The sequence below is a fragment of the Lactuca saligna genome, chromosome 8, assembly GCF_052625555.1.
Source record: "Lactuca saligna cultivar CGN05327 chromosome 8, ASM5262555v1, whole genome shotgun sequence".
Lineage (NCBI taxonomy): Eukaryota > Viridiplantae > Streptophyta > Magnoliopsida > Asterales > Asteraceae > Lactuca > Lactuca saligna.
The window spans coordinates 71,475,132-71,500,856 of record NC_136424.1 but is presented as its reverse complement, the minus strand read 5'-3'; the positions used below and the strand labels follow the sequence as shown (position 1 = coordinate 71,500,856).

General features: G+C 37.6%; 1 protein-coding gene across 1 annotated transcript; it reads right to left on the bottom strand.

Annotated features, from left to right (window-relative positions):
• Positions 1 to 6,491: 6,491 nt before the first annotated feature.
• LOC145012110 (uncharacterized) lies at positions 6,492 to 15,232 on the bottom strand. The gene is made up of 5 exons (XM_078970892.1): positions 15,127 to 15,232; positions 14,237 to 14,324; positions 13,652 to 13,723; positions 12,031 to 13,259; positions 6,492 to 6,598 (listed from the first exon to the last, which is right to left on the bottom strand). Exons 4-5 carry the CDS (start codon positions 13,253 to 13,255, stop codon positions 6,579 to 6,581), a joined length of 1,245 nt encoding a protein of 414 aa, XP_078827018.1. The 5' UTR covers positions 13,256 to 13,259; positions 13,652 to 13,723; positions 14,237 to 14,324; positions 15,127 to 15,232; the 3' UTR covers positions 6,492 to 6,578.
• Between the last annotated feature and the right edge of the window lie 10,493 nt (positions 15,233 to 25,725).

The following is a 25,725-nucleotide window of genomic DNA, read 5'->3' as shown; positions in this document are numbered from 1 at the left end:
ATTTAGTACAAGTATTAATTAAAATATTAAAAATCTTATGGAAGTCATATGTGAATTATGTGCTTATTGCATGGATTATATGTTAGGATATATATTGTGCTATGTGCAAACCACATATGGTTCTATTTGATATTAAGATTAAATATATAACATCATATAATAGTATTAAAGGTAGTCTTGTTGAGAATATAAAAGAATAATAATACCTAATGCTCTATAGGGAATATAAATACACTAGGATAGGTTAATGCCACCCAAGAATAAAGTTTGTATTAACAATTGGTTATAGGCACTATGATATAGTCTAGGGATAAACTTAGACTTAAATACCAAGCTCAATTAAGTTTGATATTATGTAGTCTCATTAGGAGAATGTGTGCAACCTAGGAATAGAGAGTAAAGTTCTATTCCATGACACTATCAAGTGTTGATCTATGGTACCTCCGTTTGGGATGACCATAAATGGTGGGTCCTGATCAGGCAACTGTTAGCGGTATGTGTGATCACCCCATAGAGTAGGTGGCAACACTTGATCATTTTAGACGGTCTTGTGAATTACGTTGCTAGTGTGAGCTAATTAATCATAAAATTAGACGAATTGGAAAACCATATTCATCAAATACTCTGACGGCCCATAAGCCTTGATGACTTACAACGTCAAGGAATCCCCTAGTTGTGTAGTCAACGATTCATCAGGCGAGATAAATTTCTCTCTGATAATCACTATACAAGAACCATGAGGATCGATAGTCTAGGATCCGTGAGGATCTATAGAAATGGATAGTCTAGGTTGTATGAGGATCAGTAGGAATGAATATGTAGGAATGGTTATTTTATGGTAACGGTTGGTTTGCATGTAACATCCCAAAATTTACGACCAAAAATTTTGTTTTTATTTAATAATTATAAAACATTTGTCTGAAAACATCATAGTGCTACTCATATCAAAACTAGTGTATCCCTAATCAAAACATGTCATAACAAAATAAAATCAGAAAATCCTAAGAATCCATAGTGCGGAAAAATCATGTGCAATGCGTTGTAGTCAAGCCGACTCCTTTCCCTTTGAAGAGGAAGTACCTAAAACCAAAACTAAAAACCATAAGCACAAAGCTTAGTGAGTTCCCTCATCATACAACATACCATACAATAACATACTGCCTAGCATATCTGGGTGTTGGCCTACCCTTTCGGTCTGTTTCAACCGGTAATCTGCCTAGCATATCTGGGTGGTGGCCAACCCCTTCGGTCTCTTTCAACTGGTAACTGCCTAGCATATCTGGGTGATGGCCTACCCTTTCGGTTTCTTTTAATCAGTATCCATGGATAATTTCACCCCTACCACTACCACATAATATCCTAGCATATACATACAGTTCTCCTACTACTTAGCATATCTAAGTGCTGCCCTAGCCCTTCGGTCTCTTTCAACTGGTAACCAGGGACTATCTTACCCCTTCTACCACTATCACATAATATCATAGCATACTAGCACATAAATTGTAAGGGTCAAAGTCTTGTAAAGAGTTGAATAGTGTTTAGTCAATTTCGTATGTAACATATTTGCTAAGTCATTTTCATACGAAGCTTAGTAGTTTTAGATTTAGTATTTTTTGTACTCTTTATTTCCCTATAAATAGGGACTGAGGTTAGCTTTAGAGATACAAGTTTTCCAATTTCGTTATCTGTTTTGTAATCGAGCTTATTAAGAGTAATATAAACTTCAAAGTCTTATTTACTTTCCGAGTTCATTACATTGATTGTTCTTTTTCTTAATAGATTTCTTGAATATAATTCAACCATAATTGGTATCAGAGCAGAAATCAAACTGCACTGATCTGATTTTCTTTCTGAATCATCTTATTTTGAGTCATTTTTTTTGTCTCAAAATTTTCCGTGCTTTTGGTTTTGAAAATCACATCTGATCTACAGATTTGATTAGATTTTGCATTCAAATTGTATAATCGAGTAATCGGTTATAAGTTTCTGATCAATTCGTTTTATCAAATTTCAAATTCATCAAGTTTTCTATGATTTCTAAATTTTTCTCACGTGTTCATCAATGGCGAACTTCAACATGAACACAATGATTTCATATTCCGATCTGCTTGGATCATCAACCAAAATTCCAATGCTAATTCCAGAATACTATGATCAGTGGGCTGATCGTATGGAAGACTACTTTAATAGTCTGGATGAAGAGTTGTGGAATTGCATCAATGGAGCAGTTCAATCTCCATTGAATGTTCAAAACATAGGTTTATCTGGAACTACTTCTGCTGTTGGAGAGCAACAAAAAAGAATGAAGGACAACAAAAAGCGATGCATGAGAGAGTTGAGAGGTGCTTTGCCACCTGTTGTTTACAACTACATTCATGGTTGTAAAACTGCTAAGGAGATTTGGAATACTCTTAAGGAAAAGTATCAAGGAAGTGAGAAGACTAAGATCAATTCTATTAAGTAGTGTTTGGTTGAATTGAAGGAGTTCAGACAAAAGGAAACTGAAACAATTGAAGTTTACTACGATCGTCTGAATGAGTTGATCTACAGATGCAATCGCTATGGAATTACAAGGTCCTTAATGGAGTATAATCATACTTTTGTTATGGGACTTAGGAAGGAACCATTTTGGAGTGTTAGACTAGAGAGAGAAACTTTGTACAAACCCATTTGTATATTCTTTCTAGATCTAATATGAGCTTACACAGATTTATTTACTCCTTGTGTTCTTGATTTTACATGATGATTCACGAGATCTTTCATATTCCGCGCATGCCATCATAATCAACACCACTTCAATTGGTATCAGAGCTTTGATAGAGCTTCGAAAGTTCATCTTTGAATGATGTATACAATCAACTGAAGACATAAGAAAGTGAAGTTTCTGAAATAATGGAAGAAGTGAAACAGAGTTTAGGCAGACCATTGGCTCTGGTTTTGAAAGTGTCTGAGATGGAATCTGGTGAAAAGGAGAATTCAGATGAAGAAGGTTTTCTCTTGAATTTCGATGATGAAGTTGTAGCTTTTCACTCGAATAATTGAGTTAATTTTTTTTTTCAAAAAGCCTTTTAATCCTAAGGGAAAGCAGAGTGAGGTGAAAGGAAATTTTACGAAGTCTGGTGTAGAAGAGAAAAATAAATTTGAAAAGTCTAAGAAGAATGATGACAAGGTGAAAGAGTTTAAGGCAAAAAAGAAATTGAAAGGGGATTTTGGTGTAAATTGTCATTACTGTAATGGTGCGAATCACTTTGCAATTGATTCTATGCTTTGAAAGAAAGAGGAAAAGAAGAATAGCGTAAAGGACGAAGCATATTATGCTGAAAACTAGAGAAAGTTCGTGAGAAAGCCAAGGGATTTTCCCTTCTGACAAGACGAAAGGATGAAGATGAAGAAAGTGGCACTTATCAGATTTGGTCATCCGGGTCTGATGATGAGGAAACGAGGCATCCTACTCATGGTGCCATGTTTGAAAATTTTGAGGATGGAGAAGAAGAGGAGATATCTGGACATTGGTTCGTTTCGAAGTCAAGTGACAAATCTCCTATGACAACTAAGGTACGTTCTATACTCGAATCTTTTAATATTCCTTTACATTCATATGATTTTGAAATATTTGCTTTTGATGATACTGTTGCTTACTTTGATTCTATTGTTGTGTCTTCTAGTAACGAGGCAAAGAAACTTAATAATCAATTGCTTGAGACTCAAAAGTTGCTAGACACGAAACGTTGCAATGCAGAGTATCTAGAGTTACAATTAGGAAATGTCAATAATGATAGAGAGAATCTAGATAAAGATGTAAGGATGTTGTTGGCACAACGTAACATCTATTGTAACGCTGCAAAACGTTTATATGCCAAATTAACTACTTTACATCATTCTTCTGTCATCAGCAAAGAAAAACATTGTAAACTGTTGCCTTTTCTTGCATTCGAAAGAGAAAAAGTTGATGTCATGTCATATGATTGTGAAAACACAATAGTTGATTTTAACAAAGTACCAGCCGATAGGTTTGCTTATGGCGTTGTTAAAATAGATGAGTTTTTAAATGCTGATGAATTGGTAAATATTGTTAATGAAAGTTTGACAAAAGATGAACAAGTGAAAATTTTGAAAAGAATTGAACATTCGAAACTTGATTCACAACTCAATTTTGCTGATGTCGATGAGAATCCGGATATTGTTAGGGAAATCAGTGAAATTCAAGAAGAAGAAAGTATTGATTGTTCTTAGTTGTCTATCATTAACATCACATCTAAGGTCAAAGGTAAAGAAATTATTAATGATTCGATGGTTGAGGATGATATTATAAAACCCTCTAATTTGAATTTTTTTGACTTTGATGATGTGGAAGTTCGAGACAATGAGAAAAATAATGAACAATGCAATGACTACTTGAACTCTGAATCTGTTGCTTCTCAGTCAGTTACTTCTGATCAACCTGCTGTTGAAAAATACAAGCCACCAAAACAAGCGAAACCGACGACTTGCTGCATTTGTTCTTGTGGGAACAATAAGAAACGAGGCAAGGACACACTACCAGGGGCGGGAAGAAACAACTTCCCAGTGAAGAAAAAGACTTGCTTTCACTATGGAAAACATGGAAACATTACCTGAAATTGTCCTAATCGAGTATATGTTCCCTACTATGCACAAGAGTGGCAAAACGCACCAAGAGGGAGATACCCCAATAGAAGCCCTTCAAGGTCAAAATCCCGAAATGGCAACCGGAATGCCAACAAGGCCAAGAACCCAACTCCCAAGACCACGAATAAAAATACCAAGGTCAAAAAGGGAATGTTAGTCAAGAAGTCCAATCCAAGAGATGCTCCAGCGAAACCAAGACCGGCTAGGTCAAAGTCATCTCAACGGCCGACTTCATGTTCAAAATCAAGTGCCGAGGCACCCATCTGATCGAACAAGAAATGGGTTAAACCCAACTACCGATGGGTACCGAAGGTTCAATCTCCCAAATCTCCTAATGAATCTAATATTTCTTCATCCTCTATTTGTGATAAACAGGATATGTCATGGAAGAGGGTACCTTGCAAATATGACAAAGGTCGACCTAGTTTAAAATGGAATGGGTTCTAAAGACCAACTGATCCCACTCTGTGCCAGGGTAGCTATGGAGGCATATCATCAGACTTCGGTTTGTTGGTAATGGCTGTTCCAGGAACATGATAAGGGACATCTCGTAACTGTGCAACATTCGAAGTTTTGTTCGAGAGTACGTGTCCTTTGCGGGAAAGAAAAGAAAGGAAAGAAAGGAAGAAATGAAAGGATCACAGAGGGTTTGTTATTAATACCTTGAAGAATTTTTTAATCTATTATGAGATTATACGTGTTGTTCTCAGACCTTCTAGATGCATATTCAATCGGTGACTTACGGTTTAATTTTTCTTCTCGATAGTCCTGAGTTTATCTTATACTGTTTCGTTTTGATGAAAATTATTTTATTTCTGATGGTTTTTCTCTGGTAGGTATTGTTTGGGAAGTGCTATCAAGAAAGTGATAACGGGCAGTCTAAAACATGTGTAAAGGACTGAATCTGAATTGTCTAGAATCTGTGATCAATGTGCTGGTAGGCACGAAGGATTTGACAGTGTGGATTTAGATAGGATTGTTTGGACTGAACATACGATGCTCGGGTAGATTGAGCAGTGAGATAAACATAGGAACCTACATGATACACTAAATTAATACACATTTAGAACTATGGCTTAACTTTTCCTTGATGTACGGAATTATGTCCATAATTCTGGTTATGATAGGAGGAATGGGGGGTTCTGATAAAGTAGGTATGTAGAAATTATTTTATTGCTTTCTATCTGTCAGTCATATGTTGCTTCCTCTGCATGATTGGAAGAGATCCGACCTGGATTGCAACATATGCAACTCTAATTCTATGCACCTCCTTATCTATGGAATTCTTTCTATTTGTTAGCCATATGTTGTCCCCTCTGTGTGATCGGAAGATCCGACCTGGGACACAAAATATGCAACATTCTACCTCTCAATCCCTGTATCTCTGCTAGTCATATGTTGTTGCTGCTATGTGATTGAAAGAGATCCGACCTGGGACACAACATATGCATCTATCTCTAACTCTGTCTTCCCTATCAATAATTGTTTACTCACCTAAAGTAAGGAGTTCTTTGGAAGTTCTTGATAACCAAGGTATATCGAGAAGTGGGGAACATGTTCTAGTGCAACTAAACTTGAACCATTTAGAGGTTGTTTATAGATCTCGTTGCTTAATTTAAGTGGACAACAATACCTGTGGTCGTCGTCAGCTAAATGGTATATTTCGAAAAGTTTGTCAATATTTGTAAGACCCCATTCACTAAAATTACCATAAAGCCAAACATGCTACATGCATATTCATAATTATAATTCACACTAGTGGTCTAAATACAAAAGCATGGATACAAACCAACTAAAAGGGTTTTTACAAAGTTTCATAACTAGTTGTATAAATACATAACTACCCAGGAATTTATAATCCATATACATATATGTATACCAAGTAAAAACGTAGTAGTGTCAACTACTCTAAGTCCTCCAACAAAGCGTGTTTACTCTGGATGCTTATCACCTGAAATAGTTAAACACTAAAAGGGATAAGTGGGCGTCACTTAGTGAGTTCAAAAATAGATACAATATAACGCTATGCCATATACATAACAATATGACAGGAACAAAAAGAAACAAAGGACAACAAAGGCTTATATGTGTATCAAATGAAGGACTTTCCAAATCAATAAACGGTTAGATTCAAAGGATTACAATAATTAAGACACAATAATTTAGGATCATAAGCATCATAAATTCCAGCCCAAGAGGCACATAAAACACAATCCCTTTTAATCATGTTGCTAGAATATACAGGCTTTCAGCCCTACCTAGCCCGAAGCCAATACCAAAGTGATACGAGTCATGCTCTACATGGTCAAAGGCACAAAGCCAATACCAAAGTGATACGAGTCATGCTCTACATGGCCAAAGGCATCAAAATCAATATCAAGTAATAACCACTTAGATCAATAACACAAGAAAGCACATTGCACATATAACACATAACATACAATTGTCCCTATATTGAACTCACTGTGCTGTAACCGAATGTTGCGATAAAATTCCTCTTTTTCTGATGAAATTAAACCCTCCTCAGGCCTCTAAAACCTTCCATTATACCCCTGGAGTTCATATTTCAAATTTCATAAGCAATTACTCAACTACTCTCAAGTTATGTTGTTTTCAATTTAGAAATTTTAGTTTTTGTTCTTTGTATAGCTGTCACTTGCAGATCTGTTTTAACCTTATTAAATGTCAAAATAACTAATAAATTATACATATTAATAAAATAGACTCTTATATCTTTCTAATGCCACTGACCTCACATTTTTATGATTTTTCTATAATTTACTATGAATTTTACAAAACAGCATCCTAAAGCTGTCAAAATGTTCCAAAGCTGTCAAAATTCAGCCTTACTGCACTGAACATATAGCTGTTTTCACCCCTTTTAAGTCCGGAATTAGATTTTGGTTTTAAAACAAAAATCAAAGTAGACATTCTCAGCTTTCCAGGGATATATAGCACATCTCCATACGATTTTTCTATAATTTTTGGTGATTTTTACAAAAACAGGACAATTATACCCTTTATAATTTCATTTTACCCTTTACATGATCAAACCTCATGATCAATATCACCAAGTTCTTCTTTTACAATGATAACACTGAATATTTTAGTAATCCATTCTAATTCAAGTATAAACCATGGGTTTCATTATTAATTTTCACTAATTACTCTTAAACCATATGATTAATTCTCAAGTTTACATGTAGTTACTTGATTTCCATTTAAGATTCTAGGTTAATAACATAAACTCATGCCTAATTTCATTAAATCAGTGGTAAACCCACTTTGATCAAACCCTAATCTCTTAATAACTCACTAATTACAAGGGTTAATCCAAAAATTAAGAGTTCATACCTTGATTACTAGACTTGATACTTCAAGAACACTCAAAATCTTGATTTAATCTTCAAAACTTGATCAAGATTGATCATGTATGTGAAAATCTCCCATAGGGATGGTGACGAACTGAAAATGGCAGGAAAATGACTCAAAATCGTGTTTCAATGGGTAAAAACCCGAGTTGGGTCGGGTTTGACCCGGTTTGGGTACCCGTTTTACCCCTAAACACTAAAAATTGCATAACTTTTCGCTCGAAACTCCGTTTTCGATGAGGTTTTCGCCTGTACGTTTCTAACGAGATAATTTACAACTTCCAATAAAAATATCCCAGAAAAGATCTTCCAATAAAATCAGATTTAATTATTTTTAACTTAGACGTTATACTTTCGTTAATTCCGATAGTTGACTTTTTGATCGGAATCACATAAGACTTCCCTATCACCTCTAATACATTCCAAATGATTCTAAACTTAGTTTAACTTCAAATATTATAAACCTATTTCGTTAGAAATCAACGCTTAAAACCATACCGAAAATAATATATATATATATATATTTTTTTTAAACGCTTACAATTCTATTTTACTATAACTACCTACTTTAAACGTTTAAAACAACATAATATATAATAATATTCATTTTTAAACTAACAATCATATGAAACATGATAATTAAACAAGGTTACTAAAGTGTATGTTACAAATACCTCCTCCTTTTGAGGATTTCGTCCCCGAAATCACGACGATTTAAACAAACGGGGATATTTTTCTCTTATGTCATTCTTATTTTCCCAAGTATAATTTGGGCCTCGATGATGTTTCCACTTGACAAGCACTAACTCCACTTCTTTATTATGCAGATCAACCGTTCTCTCATTTATAATCTCTTCAGGTTCTTCTATATATCTTAACTTATTATCCAATTTCACCTCTGATAATGGAACTGTCTCATCATAGATGCTCAAGCATTTGTGTAGATAGCTCACATGAAACACATCATGAATACCTGCCAAATCTTTCGGCAATTCCAAGCGGTAGGCTTGTTTACCAACTCTCTGGATGATTTTGAAAGGACCAACAAATCTAAGACTTAGTTTTCCTTTCTTCCCAAATCGCATAATGCCTTTCCACGGGGATACTTTTAGCATTACGAAATCACCCACCTGGAATTCTATGGGTCGTCTCCTCTTTTCTGTATAGGACTTCTGTCGATCCTGGGCCGCTTTCATTCTTTCTCATACAATTTGAATCTTGTCGGTGGTGTCTTGAATCATTTCAGGGCCTCCAAGGATCTTTTGTCCTATGTCTCGCCAACACAATGGTGTACGACATTTGCGACCATATAATGCTTCATATGGTGGCATTTTGATTGAAGCGTGGTAACTGTTATTATACGAAAATTCAACAAGAGGTAAGTATTTATCCTAGTTACCACCGAACTCCAAGACACATGCACGAAGCATATCTTCTACGGTTTGGATTGTTCTCTCTGTCTGACCATCTGTCTGGGGATGATAAGCTGTGCTGAGAGCAACTCGAGATCCCATTTCACGTTGCATACTTGCCCAAAAGTGAGAAGTGAAGCGAGTATCACGATCGGAAATGATCTTTAATGGCACACCGTGTCTTGCAACAATTTCATCCAAGTATACTTGTGCGTATTTCTCCATTGGATCCGTTTCACGCATGGCCAGAAAATGAGCGCTTTTAGTCAGGCGATCGACAATTACCCAAATGCTATCATGTTGTCTAGCAGTCTTTGGCAATTTGGTAATAAAATCCATGGACAGTTCTTCCCATTTCCATACAGGAACACTAAGACTTTCTGGGGTTCCATAAGGCTTTTGGTGCTCTGCTTTGACTTGTAAGCATACTAAGCATTCCTGTACATATCTTCCAATGTCTCTCTTTAATCCAGGCCACCAATAATCAGCTCTTACATCATAGTACATTTTACTTGTACCAGGATGTATTGAAAGTTTAGATTTATGGGCTTCATCTAAAATCTTCTGTCTTAATCCACCAATCTTTGGAATCCATAGCCGATTCTTGAATACTTTTAATCCTCACGGATCATCAAGTAAAGCATCATTATAATGTATCATCCCTTCTTTCTTCACATTTTCTGGCTTTAGGGCCTCTTCTTGCCATTTCTTTAGTTCATCTAGAATAGTGAATTTTACTGTGGTATGAGTAATAGCATAACACATACTATTACGATAAATTTTTCTGCTAAGTGCATCGGCAACTACATTAGCTTTTCCAGGATGATATAGGATTTCACAGTCATAATCTTTGATCAGCTCCATGGCTCGTTGTTGTCTCATATTCAAAGTTTGCTGACTGAATATGTACTTGAGACTTTTGTGGTCAGTAAATAATTGGCATTTTGTACCAAAAAGATAATGCCTCCAAAGTTTTAGGGCAAATACCACTGCAGCGAGTTCGAGATCATGAGTGGGATAATTCTTTTCATAATCTTTCAGTTGTCTTGAGGCATAGGCTATCACTTTGCCATGTTGCATCAACACACAACCGAGTCCCAATCTTGAAGCATCGCTGTATACGGAGAAATCATCATCACCTTCTGGGAGTGATAAGATTGGAGCATGAGTCAAAAGATCTTTTAGAGTTGAGAAAGCTTTTTCTTGGGCTTCACCCCATTCAAACTTTACTTCCTTCCTTGTAAGACTCGTGAGCGGTATGGCTATACGAGAAAAGTCTTTAATGAATCTCCGGTAATATCCCGTGAGACCCAAGAAACTACGAATTTCGGAAGCATTACGGGGCACTTCCCAATTTTGAATGGCTTCGATTTTGATAGGATCTACAGATACACCATCACTAGAAATAACATGGCCAAGAAATTGAACTTGGCGAAGCCAGAATTCACATTTCGAGAATTTAGCATATAGTTTCTCCTTTCGAAGAAGTTCTAACACCGCACGAATATGAATGGCATGATCAGATTCAGACTTGGAATAGATTAGAATATCGTCAATGAATACGATGACTGATTTATCGAGCATTGGGCGACATACCCGATTCATCATATCCATGAATACAGCAGGAGCATTTGTTAAACCAAACGGCATAACAAGGAATTCATAATGCCCATATCGAGTACGAAAAGCAGTCTTCGGCACATCCTGCTCGTGAACTTTCAACTGATGATATCCAGATCTCAAATCAATCTTCGAGAAATAGCTAACACCCTGAAGTTGATCAAATAAATCATCAATGCGAGGTAGTGGGTACTTGTTTTTGATAGTCACCTTATTCAGCTCACGATAATCAATGCACATCCGCATCGATCCGTCCTTCTTCTTGACAAACAATACAGGAGCACCCCAGGGAGAAGTACTCGGTCGGATAAAGCCTTTGTCAAGTAATTCCTGCAGTTAGATCATCATTTCTTTCATCTCTGTTGGCGCGAGACGATAAGGAGTCTTTGCAATCGGAGCAGCACCAGGCACAAGGTCAATTCGGAATTCTACTTGCCTATCCGGAGGAAGGCCAGGCAAGTCATCAGGGAAAACATCAGGATATTCGTTAACAACATGAACATCATTTACCGTTTTCTTCTCCTCTTTTGAGACATCAACTGAGTAGGCCAGATAGATAGAACACCCCTTCGATATGAATTTACGAGCTTTAAGGAAAGAGATTATTTTGAAGATTCTTTGTTCACCATAGACATAAATAGGATTCTCCCCTTCAATAGGAATGTGTACTATCTTTTCATAGCACAAGAGTTCTGCACGGTTCTTTGACAACCAGTCCATGCTGAGAATGATATCAAAGTTGGGTAGGGAGATAGGAATCAAATTGGCAAGAAAATTATAACCTTCAATTTCTATGACACAATCTCTATAGACTTTATCAACAAGTAATGATACACTTCCCGCGGTATCTACATGAAATGGTTGGGCGAGTGCATAACATGCAATTTGAAAAGAACACGCAAATTCACGAGACACAAAAGAATCTGAGGCACCAGAATCAAATAAGATGTGAGCAGGTCTAGAATTGATGAGAAATGTACCAGTCACAACATTCGGGTCCTCGCGTGCCTCCTCTGGGGTAATCTGGAATGCACGGCCTTTAGCCTTTGGCACATCCTCCTTTTGGGTTGAAGTACCCACTGGTTGTTGAACGGAAGCTTGACTTCTCACCATTTGGCTGGTAAGAGTAGGGCAGAAACGCTTTCTGTGGCCAGTAACACCGCAAGCATAACATGTAACATTCCTCATCGGGCAAACGGGCTTCATATGACCTGTTTCTCCGCATCCATAGCAAATCACTGGTCCTTTTCCTACCCTGCATTGACCTTGGTGGCTCTTTCCACATTTCTGGCATGGTGGTGGAGCTCTCGACTGAAGAGAAAAAGATTGTGGCCGACCGCGACCACGAAAGGCGCTCTGAGATTGTACTTTTGTGCTAAGATCAGATTGAGCAGATCGACCCAATGGATTAGTTGAAACAGAAACAGTTCGATCAACACGTGGATGCTTCGGGATAGAAAGAGTGGCACCACGTATCTCTAAGTCATGCTCGCGCTTTCGGGCATACTCAACAGCTTTATCGAATGATAGAATATCCCGATTGATCACGAAATCACGGATTTCATACCGTAACCCTTCCATGAATAACTGACTTTTATCGTCTTCAGTCGGGATATACTTCGCAGCAAACCGTGCCTTTTGATTGAATTGAGTTTCATATTCGGTCACAGTCATTCCTCCTTGCTTAAGTTCGAGGAACTCCTTCTCCAGTCTTCTCCTCATATCTAGAGGACAATATTTTCCTAGAAAGCGGATTTTAAACATCTCCCAAGATAAATTCTCCTGGTCATACTCGTTAAGAGCTTCAAATGTCGCTTCCCACCAGACTAAGGCTTCTCCAATGAGCATTGCAGAAGCATAGTTAACCTTGTCTTCATTAACCACATGGGAGATACGAAATACTTTTTCTGTGTTCTGGATCCAGGTAAGAACAACAATGGGATCAAGGACACCTGAAAACTCTGTAGCACCACTACTCTTGAAAGTTTTGAATGAGGGACGTTTCGCTTTCTCTCTTGAAGACTCTCCGGTGGCTTTCTCTTTACCCTTATCACTATCCCTTTTGTGTTGTTCGAGAGTTTGTCGAATAACACCAGTAAGTTTATCCAAAAGCCGCTCCTCACGAGGGGATATTGGAGTATCTCCCTCATTAAGATGAAGATCTCCACCCACATCTGGTGTATGACTACCCTCCTGCTCAGCCATTGCTCTGAAAAATTTAGAGTAACATAACACGTAAGAATATAAGGATTTATCATTACCCAACACCCCACTTAAGTCTTTCCTATGGTTTGTATCCATATACGGACAATAAATCTGTTCATATATTGAACTTCTAACAGTTTAAGTCTAAATACCAATTCGTGGTATTTAGTTCGCTTAAACCAGTGCTCTGATACCATAATTGTAAGACCCCATTCACTAAAATTACCATAAAGCCAAACATGCTACATGCATATTCATAATTATAATTCACACTAGTGGTCTAAATACAAAAGCATGGATACAAACCAACTAAAAGGGTTTTTACAAAGTTTCATAACTAGTTGTATAAATACATAACTACCCAGGAATTTATAATCCATATACATATATGTATACCAAGTAAAAACGTAGTAGTGTCAACTACTCTAAGTCCTCCAACAAAGCGTGTTTACTCTGGATGCTTATCACCTGAAATAGTTAAACACTAAAAGGGATAAGTGGGCGTCACTTAGTGAGTTCAAAAATAGATACAATATAACGCTATGCCATATACATAACAATATGACAGGAACAAAAAGAAACAAAGGACAACAAAGGCTTATATGTGTATCAAATGAAGGACTTTCCAAATCAATAAACGGTTAGATTCAAAGGATTACAATAATTAAGACACAATAATTTAGGATCATAAGCATCATAAATTCCAGCCCAAGAGGCACATAAAACACAATCCCTTTTAATCATGTTGCTAGAATATACAGGCTTTCAGCCCTACCTAGCCCGAAGCCAATACCAAAGTGATACGAGTCATGCTCTACATGGTCAAAGGCACAAAGCCAATACCAAAGTGATACGAGTCATGCTCTACATGGCCAAAGGCATCAAAATCAATATCAAGTAATAACCACTTAGATCAATAACACAAGAAAGCACATTGCACATATAACACATAACATACAATTGTCCCTATATTGAACTCACTGTGCTGTAACCGAATGTTGCGATAAAATTCCTCTTTTTCTGATGAAATTAAACCCTCCTCAGGCCTCTAAAACCTTCCATTATACCCCTGGAGTTCATATTTCAAATTTCATAAGCAATTACTCAACTACTCTCAAGTTATGTTGTTTTCAATTTAGAAATTTTAGTTTTTGTTCTTTGTATAGCTGTCACTTGCAGATCTGTTTTAACCTTATTAAATGTCAAAATAACTAATAAATTATACATATTAATAAAATAGACTCTTATATCTTTCTAATGCCACTGACCTCACATTTTTATGATTTTTCTATAATTTACTATGAATTTTACAAAACAGCATCCTAAAGCTGTCAAAATGTTCCAAAGCTGTCAAAATTCAGCCTTACTGCACTGAACATATAGCTGTTTTCACCCCTTTTAAGTCCGGAATTAGATTTTGGTTTTAAAACAAAAATCAAAGTAGACATTCTCAGCTTTCCAGGGATATATAGCACATCTCCATACGATTTTTCTATAATTTTTGGTGATTTTTACAAAAACAGGACAATTATACCCTTTATAATTTCATTTTACCCTTTACATGATCAAACCTCATGATCAATATCACCAAGTTCTTCTTTTACAATGATAACACTGAATATTTTAGTAATCCATTCTAATTCAAGTATAAACCATGGGTTTCATTATTAATTTTCACTAATTACTCTTAAACCATATGATTAATTCTCAAGTTTACATGTAGTTACTTGATTTCCATTTAAGATTCTAGGTTAATAACATAAACTCATGCCTAATTTCATTAAATCAGTGGTAAACCCACTTTGATCAAACCCTAATCTCTTAATAACTCACTAATTACAAGGGTTAATCCAAAAATTAAGAGTTCATACCTTGATTACTAGACTTGATACTTCAAGAACACTCAAAATCTTGATTTAATCTTCAAAACTTGATCAAGATTGATCATGTATGTGAAAATCTCCCATAGGGATGGTGACGAACTGAAAATGGCAGGAAAATGACTCAAAATCGTGTTTCAATGGGTAAAAACCCGAGTTGGGTCGGGTTTGACCCGGTTTGGGTACCCGTTTTACCCCTAAACACTAAAAATTGCATAACTTTTCGCTCGAAACTCCGTTTTCGATGAGGTTTTCGCCTGTACGTTTCTAACGAGATAATTTACAACTTCCAATAAAAATATCCCAGAAAAGATCTTCCAATAAAATCAGATTTAATTATTTTTAACTTAGACGTTATACTTTCGTTAATTCCGATAGTTGACTTTTTGATCGGAATCACATAAGACTTCCCTATCACCTCTAATACATTCCAAATGATTCTAAACTTAGTTTAACTTCAAATATTATAAACCTATTTCGTTAGAAATCAACGCTTAAAACCATACCGAAAATAATATATATATATATATATATATATATATATATATTTTTTAAACGCTTACAATTCTATTTTACTATAACTACCTACTTTAAACGTTTAAAACAACATAATATATAATAATATTCATTTTTAAACTAACAATCATATGAAACATGATAATTAAACAAGGTTACTAAAGTGTATGTTACAATATTCTTCGTGTTTAAGTGGACCACAATACCCGTAATTGACCAAATCTATTCATAAGGTGAAGGTACTGATAAACACATTTAAGATTGACTGACAACTTTGATCCCAAATATTTTTGTTTTTGTTAAATTTGTTCATAGTTTTCCTCTATGCACAAATCTAGGGGGAAAATTAAAAAAAAAATAAAAAATTAAGAAGCCAAAAATAGTGTTATTTCTGTTTTATTTCTTGTTCAGAAAATATGAAAAATTCAAAAAAATTTGTTTTTTAGTTTTTCTTTTAGTTTTGTTGTGTCTTGAAAAGTGAATTCAGGTGTAGATGAAACTTATGGAGTCTATGTCAAAAATTTCTGAGCCAAGGATTCGTCAGTGATCATCAAAGAATTCTCATCGAAGGAGCAATAAATGAAGATTATTCTTTCAACATTCAATCTTTTAACCCCAGAATCAAGGTGAAGCTGTAGCTGAAGTTTATGTGACAAATTACATTGAAGCCACCTTAATCAATTTGCTTCTATCTTTGTACCTGCAGAAGTGATCCAGAAGATTCATTCTCTCTGATATTCTCTCTAAAGATTCTCAAGCTGAATGCACAATCTTTCAAGAATCAGTACAAGAATCCTCCTCACCCAATGTGCGTTTAAAGTCAAATTTTGAAGAAAAGCCTAATTGCTTAAGATGAATTTATTCATTGAAGATTCATCAAGTTCATCTTGAAGTCGTGAAGAATTTGAAGATTAATGTTGAAGCCAAGCTCCTAATGAAGATTAACAAGAAAAGCCAGCTACCTTTTTAGGGGGAGTTTGTTGGGTCAATTAGAAAAGAAAGCTATAAACCAAGGAGGAGATTGTTGGGTCTAAAATAATGTTTTATACTATGCTTTTATAGGAAAATGTATTTTTATGTCTAGGACCGTAAATACCTCAGTGTTTACGGCTATATATGTGTTTACGGTTGTGTGTACGACTGTACACAGGTTTACGGCTGTAAACCAGTGTACGACCATCTGTCTCATATATATAGGGTGAGGAGTACTTGAGAGAAAAGGGCTAGAGAAGGAAAGCATTTTGTAGAGAGAGAAACTAGAGAGAAGAATAGTGTGTGAGAGAGAATCTAATGTGTATGGAGCATCACTCATATCTTTGAATACATCATAGATTCAAGTTATTCTTCTCCGCCTTCTCTTCTATTTTGATTTGTCATCATCCGTTTGATTGGGATTCCGCACCATCAAACATATCTGATTGATACACAAGCAGATTGGGGACTTACAGGCCCGTATCTCCTAGTTAGTGGAGTGTGTGCGATGCCCGTATCTCCATGAGTGTCGGCGGGCCCGTATCTCCTAGTTACATGTTATATGTGTATGGTATGTGGTAGTTTGGGGGAGATCACTAAGCTTCGTGCTTACCGTTTCAGTTTTGGTTTCAGGTACTTCAGCTAGCAAAGGGAAGGGCTCGAGTTGATGACATGACACACACCACAGTTTCTATTAGCCTAGGAGCTTACTCTGATATTTATTATGAAACAATTATATGTTAACATATTCTATGAGATTTTGAGATACACGTTTGATGATTTGATTTTGTGATGATAATATTATGTTTGTTAAATGATTTCAAAAACCAAATTTTTGACTTGTATTTTTGGGATGTTTCAGTAAGTTATATTTTATTTTATATTATTGTAGCCAAAATGAATAATAATTTAGCAAGATGTTAGCTTTGGGGAGCTAAATGTCATAATTTTTGGAATATTGGGGTTAGATGTAACTTTAGGAGTGATTTTGTAAAGATTTTGGAAGGATGGGGGTTCTTTTGTATATTATGAATGTGACAACCCAAGTTGTTCCGTTACATTTCCCCGTTACCGTCAACGGAATATTCCACTGTTCAAAAGTTCCGTTAATGAGAAGTCGTCAAAGTTAATAAATATTTCAATTGTTTATGTTTATATGCCGTTAAGTCGTGATAAAAGGTAATAAAAACACATGACACACATTTCCATTAAATTGGAAAATGTCAAGTTTTATAGTTACGACCACTAAATCGGGTGCGACCAAAAGCCCCGTTTAACGGCAGTATCGGGTAAAATCCCACTAAGCCCCTACTCAAAACCCTATATGAGGGTGAGTGGAGTCCATTGGAGACTTTTTACACTCTCTCTCTATACTCTCTCTCTAGACTCGTTTTCGCCCCGAAACTACAACCAAACGCTTCCAAATTGTAAGTCCGCTTACCCTAGCTTATTCTAAACATAGTGATTTATGTTTATAGCCCAAAAATCATCCAAGAGGGCATGGAACAAGGAGTTTATGGCCCAGGAACATTCTAGGGCTGTAAACCCCTAAAATGGTGCCAATCATGCCTTTAAACTTGACCACAAGCTTAGAAACTATTAGGGGATATAGCCTAGAGATGTTTAAACACTAAAATGCATGGATTTAGGACTCAAAGAAGAGTTTACAGCCCAAGCACATGCTTAGGCCGTAAACTCCCCAAGTCATGGTCCCAAATGCACTCCAAACTCATCCTAGGGCTTCATACATAATTTAGGAACTTATCCTCTTGAGTTTAGACCCTTGAAACACTCCAAAATGAATTATTAAAAGGAGTTTACGGCCAAGTGTATACCAAGGCCGTAAACACCCCTAAATATGCCCAAAAGTATGGTTTTTACCCCCCAAATGGCCTTAGACATTTACCCTAAAATACTAGGAAGGATTTAAGGGCTTAAAAACAAGAAATGGAGGGATTAAAAGTAGTTTACGGCCCAAGAATTTATCTAGGCCGTAAACTCCCCAAAACCCACTCAAATGATGGTTTTAATCCTCCAAAATAGCATCATACTTCATTAGAAATCACTAGAAAGGCATTAGGGGCTTTAAACTTCACAAAATCCAAGGTATGAGAGTTTACGGCCGTAAACTCCCATGGGAGTGTTCATAGGCCGTAAACCCCAATAGAATGCCCTTAGAAGCCTCAAATCCACTCATGCCTTTTATGAAAAGTCCTTAGAAAAATCCCATGAGCAAGCTAGAAGCATTAAACACCCAAGAATATGACCTTGGGAGTTTACGGCCGTAAACTCCCTTGGGTTAGGCCGTAAACTCCAAAATGGTCCATGTTAATGCTTTAAACCCATTCACACACTTGATATTTGAGTTTAGCAAAGTTCCATAACTGATAGGAGACCCTTAGCACCCTTAAACGCTACCCGGGACCCCAAACACTTAACCAAAAGTGTTTTTTCCTCCTTTGAGCGCGTATAGTTGTGTAATTAGCATTAAATGTACTAATTGTATGTGAACATATGTTAAATAGGTCATTGAGTGTGTTCGAGTCCTTACGTGGCACCGAACGCCCAAACAACACTCTCGTCGGACCTACTTACACCAGGTGAGTTCATACCCCTGAATGAACCCTTTTAAATGCTTTTAAATGTTTTATAAGGGGGGGGGGAATACAAGTTAAACATGCCAGTTATCAGGTCAATCACATGTGATTGATAACCCGCATGCACAAAATATTACCACTTTACACTGTTTTACCGAGTGGGACACTATAATGACTTTTACTTATACTGATTTATCCAAATTCATTTTAAATTGGTTTATGTAAGATCCTCTAAGGTTTTTAAACATATGTTACAAAAGAATACAATTTGGGATTTTCTCTGTACTTAAAGGCTTTTCATTAAAGATTTCCTTTTTTTTAGACGTATACTTTTACTTGTCAAATACTGCTGCTTCGCTTATACTTATTTTATACTCCGACTCGGTAACGCTTTCACTTATACTTGTAGTCGCGTATACCTGATGATGCTTATACTTATTCACGCTCTTACTTAGTAATATGATTCTTCATCACTCATACTGGATAACGACTTTACTCCACTTATACTTGATAGACGTTCTTACTTCACTTATTGTCGTCTCTGCTTCGTGATACACTTATACTTGGTACGCTTATACTTCATGGTTCGATTATCCCACACTATACACTTATACTTCACAACTTGGATGTTCCACTGTACACTTATACTTCATGACTCGGATGTTCCACTGTACACTTATACTTCATGACTCGGATGTTCCACTGTACACTTATACTTCACGACTCGGATGTTCCACTGTACACTTATACTTCACGACTCGGATGTTTCACTGTACACTTATACTTCACGACTCGGATGTTCCACTGTACACTTATACTTCACGACTCGGATGTTCCACTGTACACTTATACTTCACGACTCGGATGTTCCACTGTACGCTTATACTTCATGGTTCAATTATCCCACACTGTACACTTATACTTCACAACTCGGATGTTCCACTGTACACTTATACTTCATGACTCGGATGTTCCACTGTACACTTATACTTCACCGTATGATACACACTCAAGCGTAGTTAGATGTATGTTTATGCTTGTATAGATGCATATAAATAATGATTGAAGGACTTAGGAAAGCTTGTCCGCCCTATTTCCTTTTCTTGGTTGAGATGTGGTATGGTGGGATCGGATGTCCATCTGAAGGTCGTTCGATTCATTAGTTATATATTATGTACACGAGCATAGACATACGAGTTTTCTCCAGTCAATTCAGTTAAGAGTCTATACCTCTAGTCTACACTTACATTAGAAACCCACTCCCTCCTAGTAACACACTATCCTCTAGTTGGGATGCATCTTCGGGACGCGGCCTTCTCCGTCGTCTAGTTGGTAACCAGAGTCTCCTGTAGGGAGAGCGGACATTGTGTGTATAGGCCTATACGGGATTGACAACCCCGCACCCTGACTGCTAGCTACAGTCCACGGCCTACCAAGCCAATGGGTGACAAATGTCACATTATATAGATGCTTGTAGGGCGTCTAGAACTCTAGTCAGTATGGTTACGAGTATCCTGGGTTGCCTTATAATTCATGACTTTAAGGTAACGATATTTCGTCAGCAATTTACACTGTATGCTGATGTCACCTTTTTCAGAGTCACACTGTTTGACCTTGCTAGATGTGTCTTTCATGTGATACTGTCTGTGGTTTGTAGTCTCTGTTTTGACCTTGCGAGATGTACCTTTCATTTGGTATCGTTTGCGGTATATCTTCATTGTTATGACCTTGCAAGATTTACCTTTCATTTGGTATCGTCTTCGGTCTGCGTTCACTGTTTTAGACCTTACCAGCTGTACCTTTCATCTAGTACCTTCTGGGGTCTGTGTCTCCATTTGTTAGATTGAACCAGGAGTCACGTTAGTTCGATACTCTCCTGGAGTCTATGATTCTTTTGCCTTAGCCAGCAGTCCTCACTGCTGAGGCATATGTTATTCCCTGATGTCTCTTGCTTTCTTTAATAATCAAATTCAGTATTTTGATAATAATAGCAATCAAGGGAAACTTCTTGTTACCACATTACACTGACCAGTCTTGGTAGAAGGCTGCTTTTGTTAAAGAAAATATAGGATTTTCTGGAAAGAACTCTAATACACTGAAATCTCTTAAACTATCACTTTATTAAGTTATTTGAATGAAATGTCACTAAATGCTTATGAACTCACCAACATTTGTAAAAATGCTGATACTCGCTTTTCAAATAACTTGTATTCTCAGGTTAGCATTAGACAGGTACATCCCCGGAGCTGTTGATGAAGATAGCTTAGTACCACGCTGTATTTATTCTATTACTTGTATTACTTTAAATTGTTGTAATGTAACCTTGTAAAACTATTACTATTAATGCAATGTTTTGTTGTACTTTGATTACTATAATGCATGTGTTGTGATACTTGACATGACGTCATCCACCCCAGAACGTTTCCACCGTTCCGGTTTTGGGGTGTGACAATGAAGTTTAATTAGAAAAGGATTTCAGAAGTCAGTATATAATTGTTAAATATCAGGCTAAGTTGAAAAAGACTTTGTGGAGAGGGACTAGAAATGTCAATTTTTATATAAAGTTTAGGAGTTGGATATGGGAATTAAACCCATTCCCCTCCACCCCTAGTCATGGGATACACTTCAACCCTAAACCTAGATCGAGTTTCAGCCGCCGCCACCGTCTTGGAGTCTCTCAGCCACCGCTGCATTGCCAAGTCCGACCGCCGCATGCTACATCGCCATTGAAGCGCCACCACCGGAGACGTCATGGGCAGCTTAATGAACCAATGAGACCAATTATTGAAGATATGTTCATCGTTGTTTGATTCGAGAGTGAAAAGGAAGTTCTCGGTAAGGATAACCACCTCCTACCTCTTCTTTCCTCTCATCTGTTCGACGTCAAGTACGTCGTAGCTACCACAGGTGGCCTTTACCCGTTGTTCTCGTCGTTTCTTGTGACATCATCCGCTTAGGAGGTGGTCGTACATTTATGTGTTTGAGTATATATGTTGTTTATTGTGTCCTTGGGGTTGTTTGCGCAATATCTGGTCGGAAAACCCACCACCACCACCGTGAGGTGGTGGCTGCCACCTTTTGCCATCTTGTGTCGCCACCAACCACCATTAGAGTTGGCTGTGCGTGTGTATGTTTGTGAAAATATGTGTAAGAAGTATGTCGTGATGTTGTAGAAGCAATAGTTGGATGGAAAAATTAAGGAAAATCGACCACCGCCGCCGCGAGGTGGTAGCTGTCATCGTAAGCCGTCGCCGACCACCATCGCCCTGGGTGGCAGTGGGTGGTGCTTGACCTATTGAAACCATAATTGACATAAAAACCTAAATTTAGACTTTTTGACGTGTTCTTGGGTCGAAAACCCTAATTAGGGTTTAGAAAACCCTAATTTTTGGAGACTTTAGTTTGGACTTGTTGGGACCTGCGTTTTGGACTATTGGATTGATGTTATGACTTATGCTGATTACATTGTAAGTTTGGCCTAGTGGGGTGATGAAATTAATGGATTATGTCCTTAATGGGTTAAGTAAGAACAATTAACCCTAATCGTCATTTTATGTGAAAACCCATAATTGGATTTGGGTTCTTGTTGGGCCATTTCTTGGACTAAGTTTTTGTGGGCCTTCATGGGCCAATTAGGAACATATTTATGGACTAAGGAAATTATTGGGCTTTAAGATAAGACCCATTGGAAAGGCTTGGGCAAAATTTGGAAAACTAGGTCATAGGTAGGCCATAATTGGGCCTTGATGATTATGAGATATTGCACCATTGGAATGCCAAGTATTTGGACTAGAATAAATGGTTGGGCCTTAATGTAAGTGTAGCTCCTGACTCCTGGTACGTAATTTAAATATACATTTTTGCATACTTACTCTGGGACTCGTCGAGTTGGAGGCCCTAACTCGTCGAGTAGAGGTTAAAATTGGAGGCGGATGGAAGAACCTACTTTCCAATTCGGATGCCCTGACTCGACCAGTAGGCCAGTCTGGATGAAACCCTAATTTTAAGGGTTTGCACCCTATTTAAAACGACTTAACACCCCCATTTTAGCTTCCCTCATCGCCTCCCTTGTCAAGAAATCCCTAATTCGAAATCCTAACCTTGTTTGAGTGTTCTCGAGCCATTTATGTGTATTTTTGGTGGTTGTGAAGCTTGAGAAGGAAAAAGAAGCTTGGGAGTTCAAGAGGAAGCAGGTAGATCTAGAAGTTGTGTTCCACTTCCAACTCATTTGAGGTAAAAAGCTTCAATCTTGACTTCCCATTTGTTACATCCTCTTTAGGGTTTGAATCTTGTCATTTTTGGGATATTTCTAAGTCACCTTCGGGTCTAGAGCATGGTATAGAGTAATGACTTCAGATCTTGAACCTAGGAGGGTTCTTATGGCGTAAAGGTGCCAACTTTACTGCCATGAGAGCACCATGAATCTTGTAAACCCCATTTTAGGGCCTTTTGAGCTAAATGGCCCATGCATGGGCGTAAAGTTTGTAACTTTACGTGTATTATGGACCTTAGGAGGCCAGATCTATGTTTTGGATGCAATAAGATCAACTGAAATAGATTGTATGGTTTTGGACATAGAGGGACTCAACGAGTCACTCATGAGACTCGGCGAGTCAGGTCGTAGTTCCCACCAAATCTCTCCTAATAATAAACAAAATGATATGTTACAAGAACACTCAGTTAGTTGGACCCATTGTGGACCTGGAGATCATGAGACTCGGTAAGTGTATGAACAAACTAGGTGAGTTTGAGGCTATGTCCTAAGAATATAAAGATGGACTCGGCGAGTCAAGGAAGAACTCGGTGAGTCCAACATTAAGAGCATCACCTTGCATGAAGATGGACTCGACGAGTCATGAGGAACTCGACGACTCAAGGCCTAAATGTCCCAACTTTGACCCTAAGTTGATCATGAAATGGTAACTAAGGAAGATGATTATGTGTAGGATTTGAGAGGAATTGATCCCGGCAGCGAGGACAAATTCGACACTCAGCTTTACGAGGTGAGTTGCCTTCCAGTAGAAGTGGGTCTAAGGAACCAAGGTCGGACCACTAGTAAGAGTCAAGGTAGAGATAATGGTATTCGTGATAATTATCTGGTTTGTTGATATCTGTTATGAATATATGACACGATGTTTTGTGATAGTAGGCAGTAGGGGAATTGTCCCCAAGTTATGGTCGTAAGGAACGTAGGGTAGGTCGGGCACCCCAGAGATGTCTGACAGTATACCTATGCTATATTATTATGTGGTAGTAGTAGGGGGTGAAATAGTCCCCGTAGTCGGTTGGGATAAACCGGAGGGAATGTCGGCACCCCAGAATTGCTAGACAGGGTAGGTCAGCGCCCCAGAATGGCTGTACAGGGTAGGTCGGGCACCTCGTAATTGCCCGACAGTATGTATGTTATATGGTATGTGGTATGGTGGGGGAACTCACTAAGCTTCGTGCTTACAGTTTTCAGTTTTGTTTCAGGTACCTCTTCAGCGAAGGGGAATGAGCCAACGCAGTAGCTGCACATCACACACACATGATTTCCGCACTATGATACTCTTGGAATTGTACTATGATGTTATTATTATTCCACAACATGTTTTATGACATTTGAATTATGAGATATTGGATTGATATGATATCGATGATGTTTTTCAGTAAATTGTTTTATAAGTAACATATCTAAAATGAAATTTTTGGTCTTGAAATTTGGGGATGTTACAGTAAGACCATGTAGAGGTTTGGGGCTAATTTGGAAAATTGGGCCATATATTGGGCTTTGGCTGATTATTTGGCTTTTGGGCCTTCAGAGTGTGAGTTTGGGCCTTGGTTTTGAACGAAGATAGGTTAGGGGTAAAATGGACCTTTTACCCTAAGTGTGGATTTATGGTTATGCATTGAAACTTAAATGGTTAACTGGGTTTTGTCTTGATGATTGACAGTTTGGGGATCGGTCAGCCAACAACTAAAGTCTTATTCGTGGGACTTTAGCAGTGTGAGGTGAGTCTCCTCACCATACCAATGGGTCGAAGGCACCAAGGCCGGCCCATTTTGTGATATGTGGTACACTAGTTGATGTAGTGATATGCGGTATACTATTTGATTATATGTTATATGCTATGCTAGTTGTTTATGTGATATTTGCATGAAAGACCTTGGGGGAGCCCATGACACTTGGATGTAAGATCATGTGGGGGAGCCCATGGCTATTTAGGTAAAGACCATGTGGGGAGCCCATGATACTTGGATGTAAGACTATGTGGGGGATCACATGACTTTTCAGGTAAGGACCATGGGGGGATCCCATGACACTTGGATGTCAGACCATGTGGGGGAGCCCATGACTTTCCAAGTAAATACCATGAGGGGCCCATGACACATATGTGTAGGACCTTGGGGGAGCCAACGACATCCTGTAGTAAGACCCTGGGTGGAGCCCACAACATCCTTATATGTTTATATGCATGGTTTATGTGATTGAGATGGCTTATATGAATGATATGGCTTATGTGAT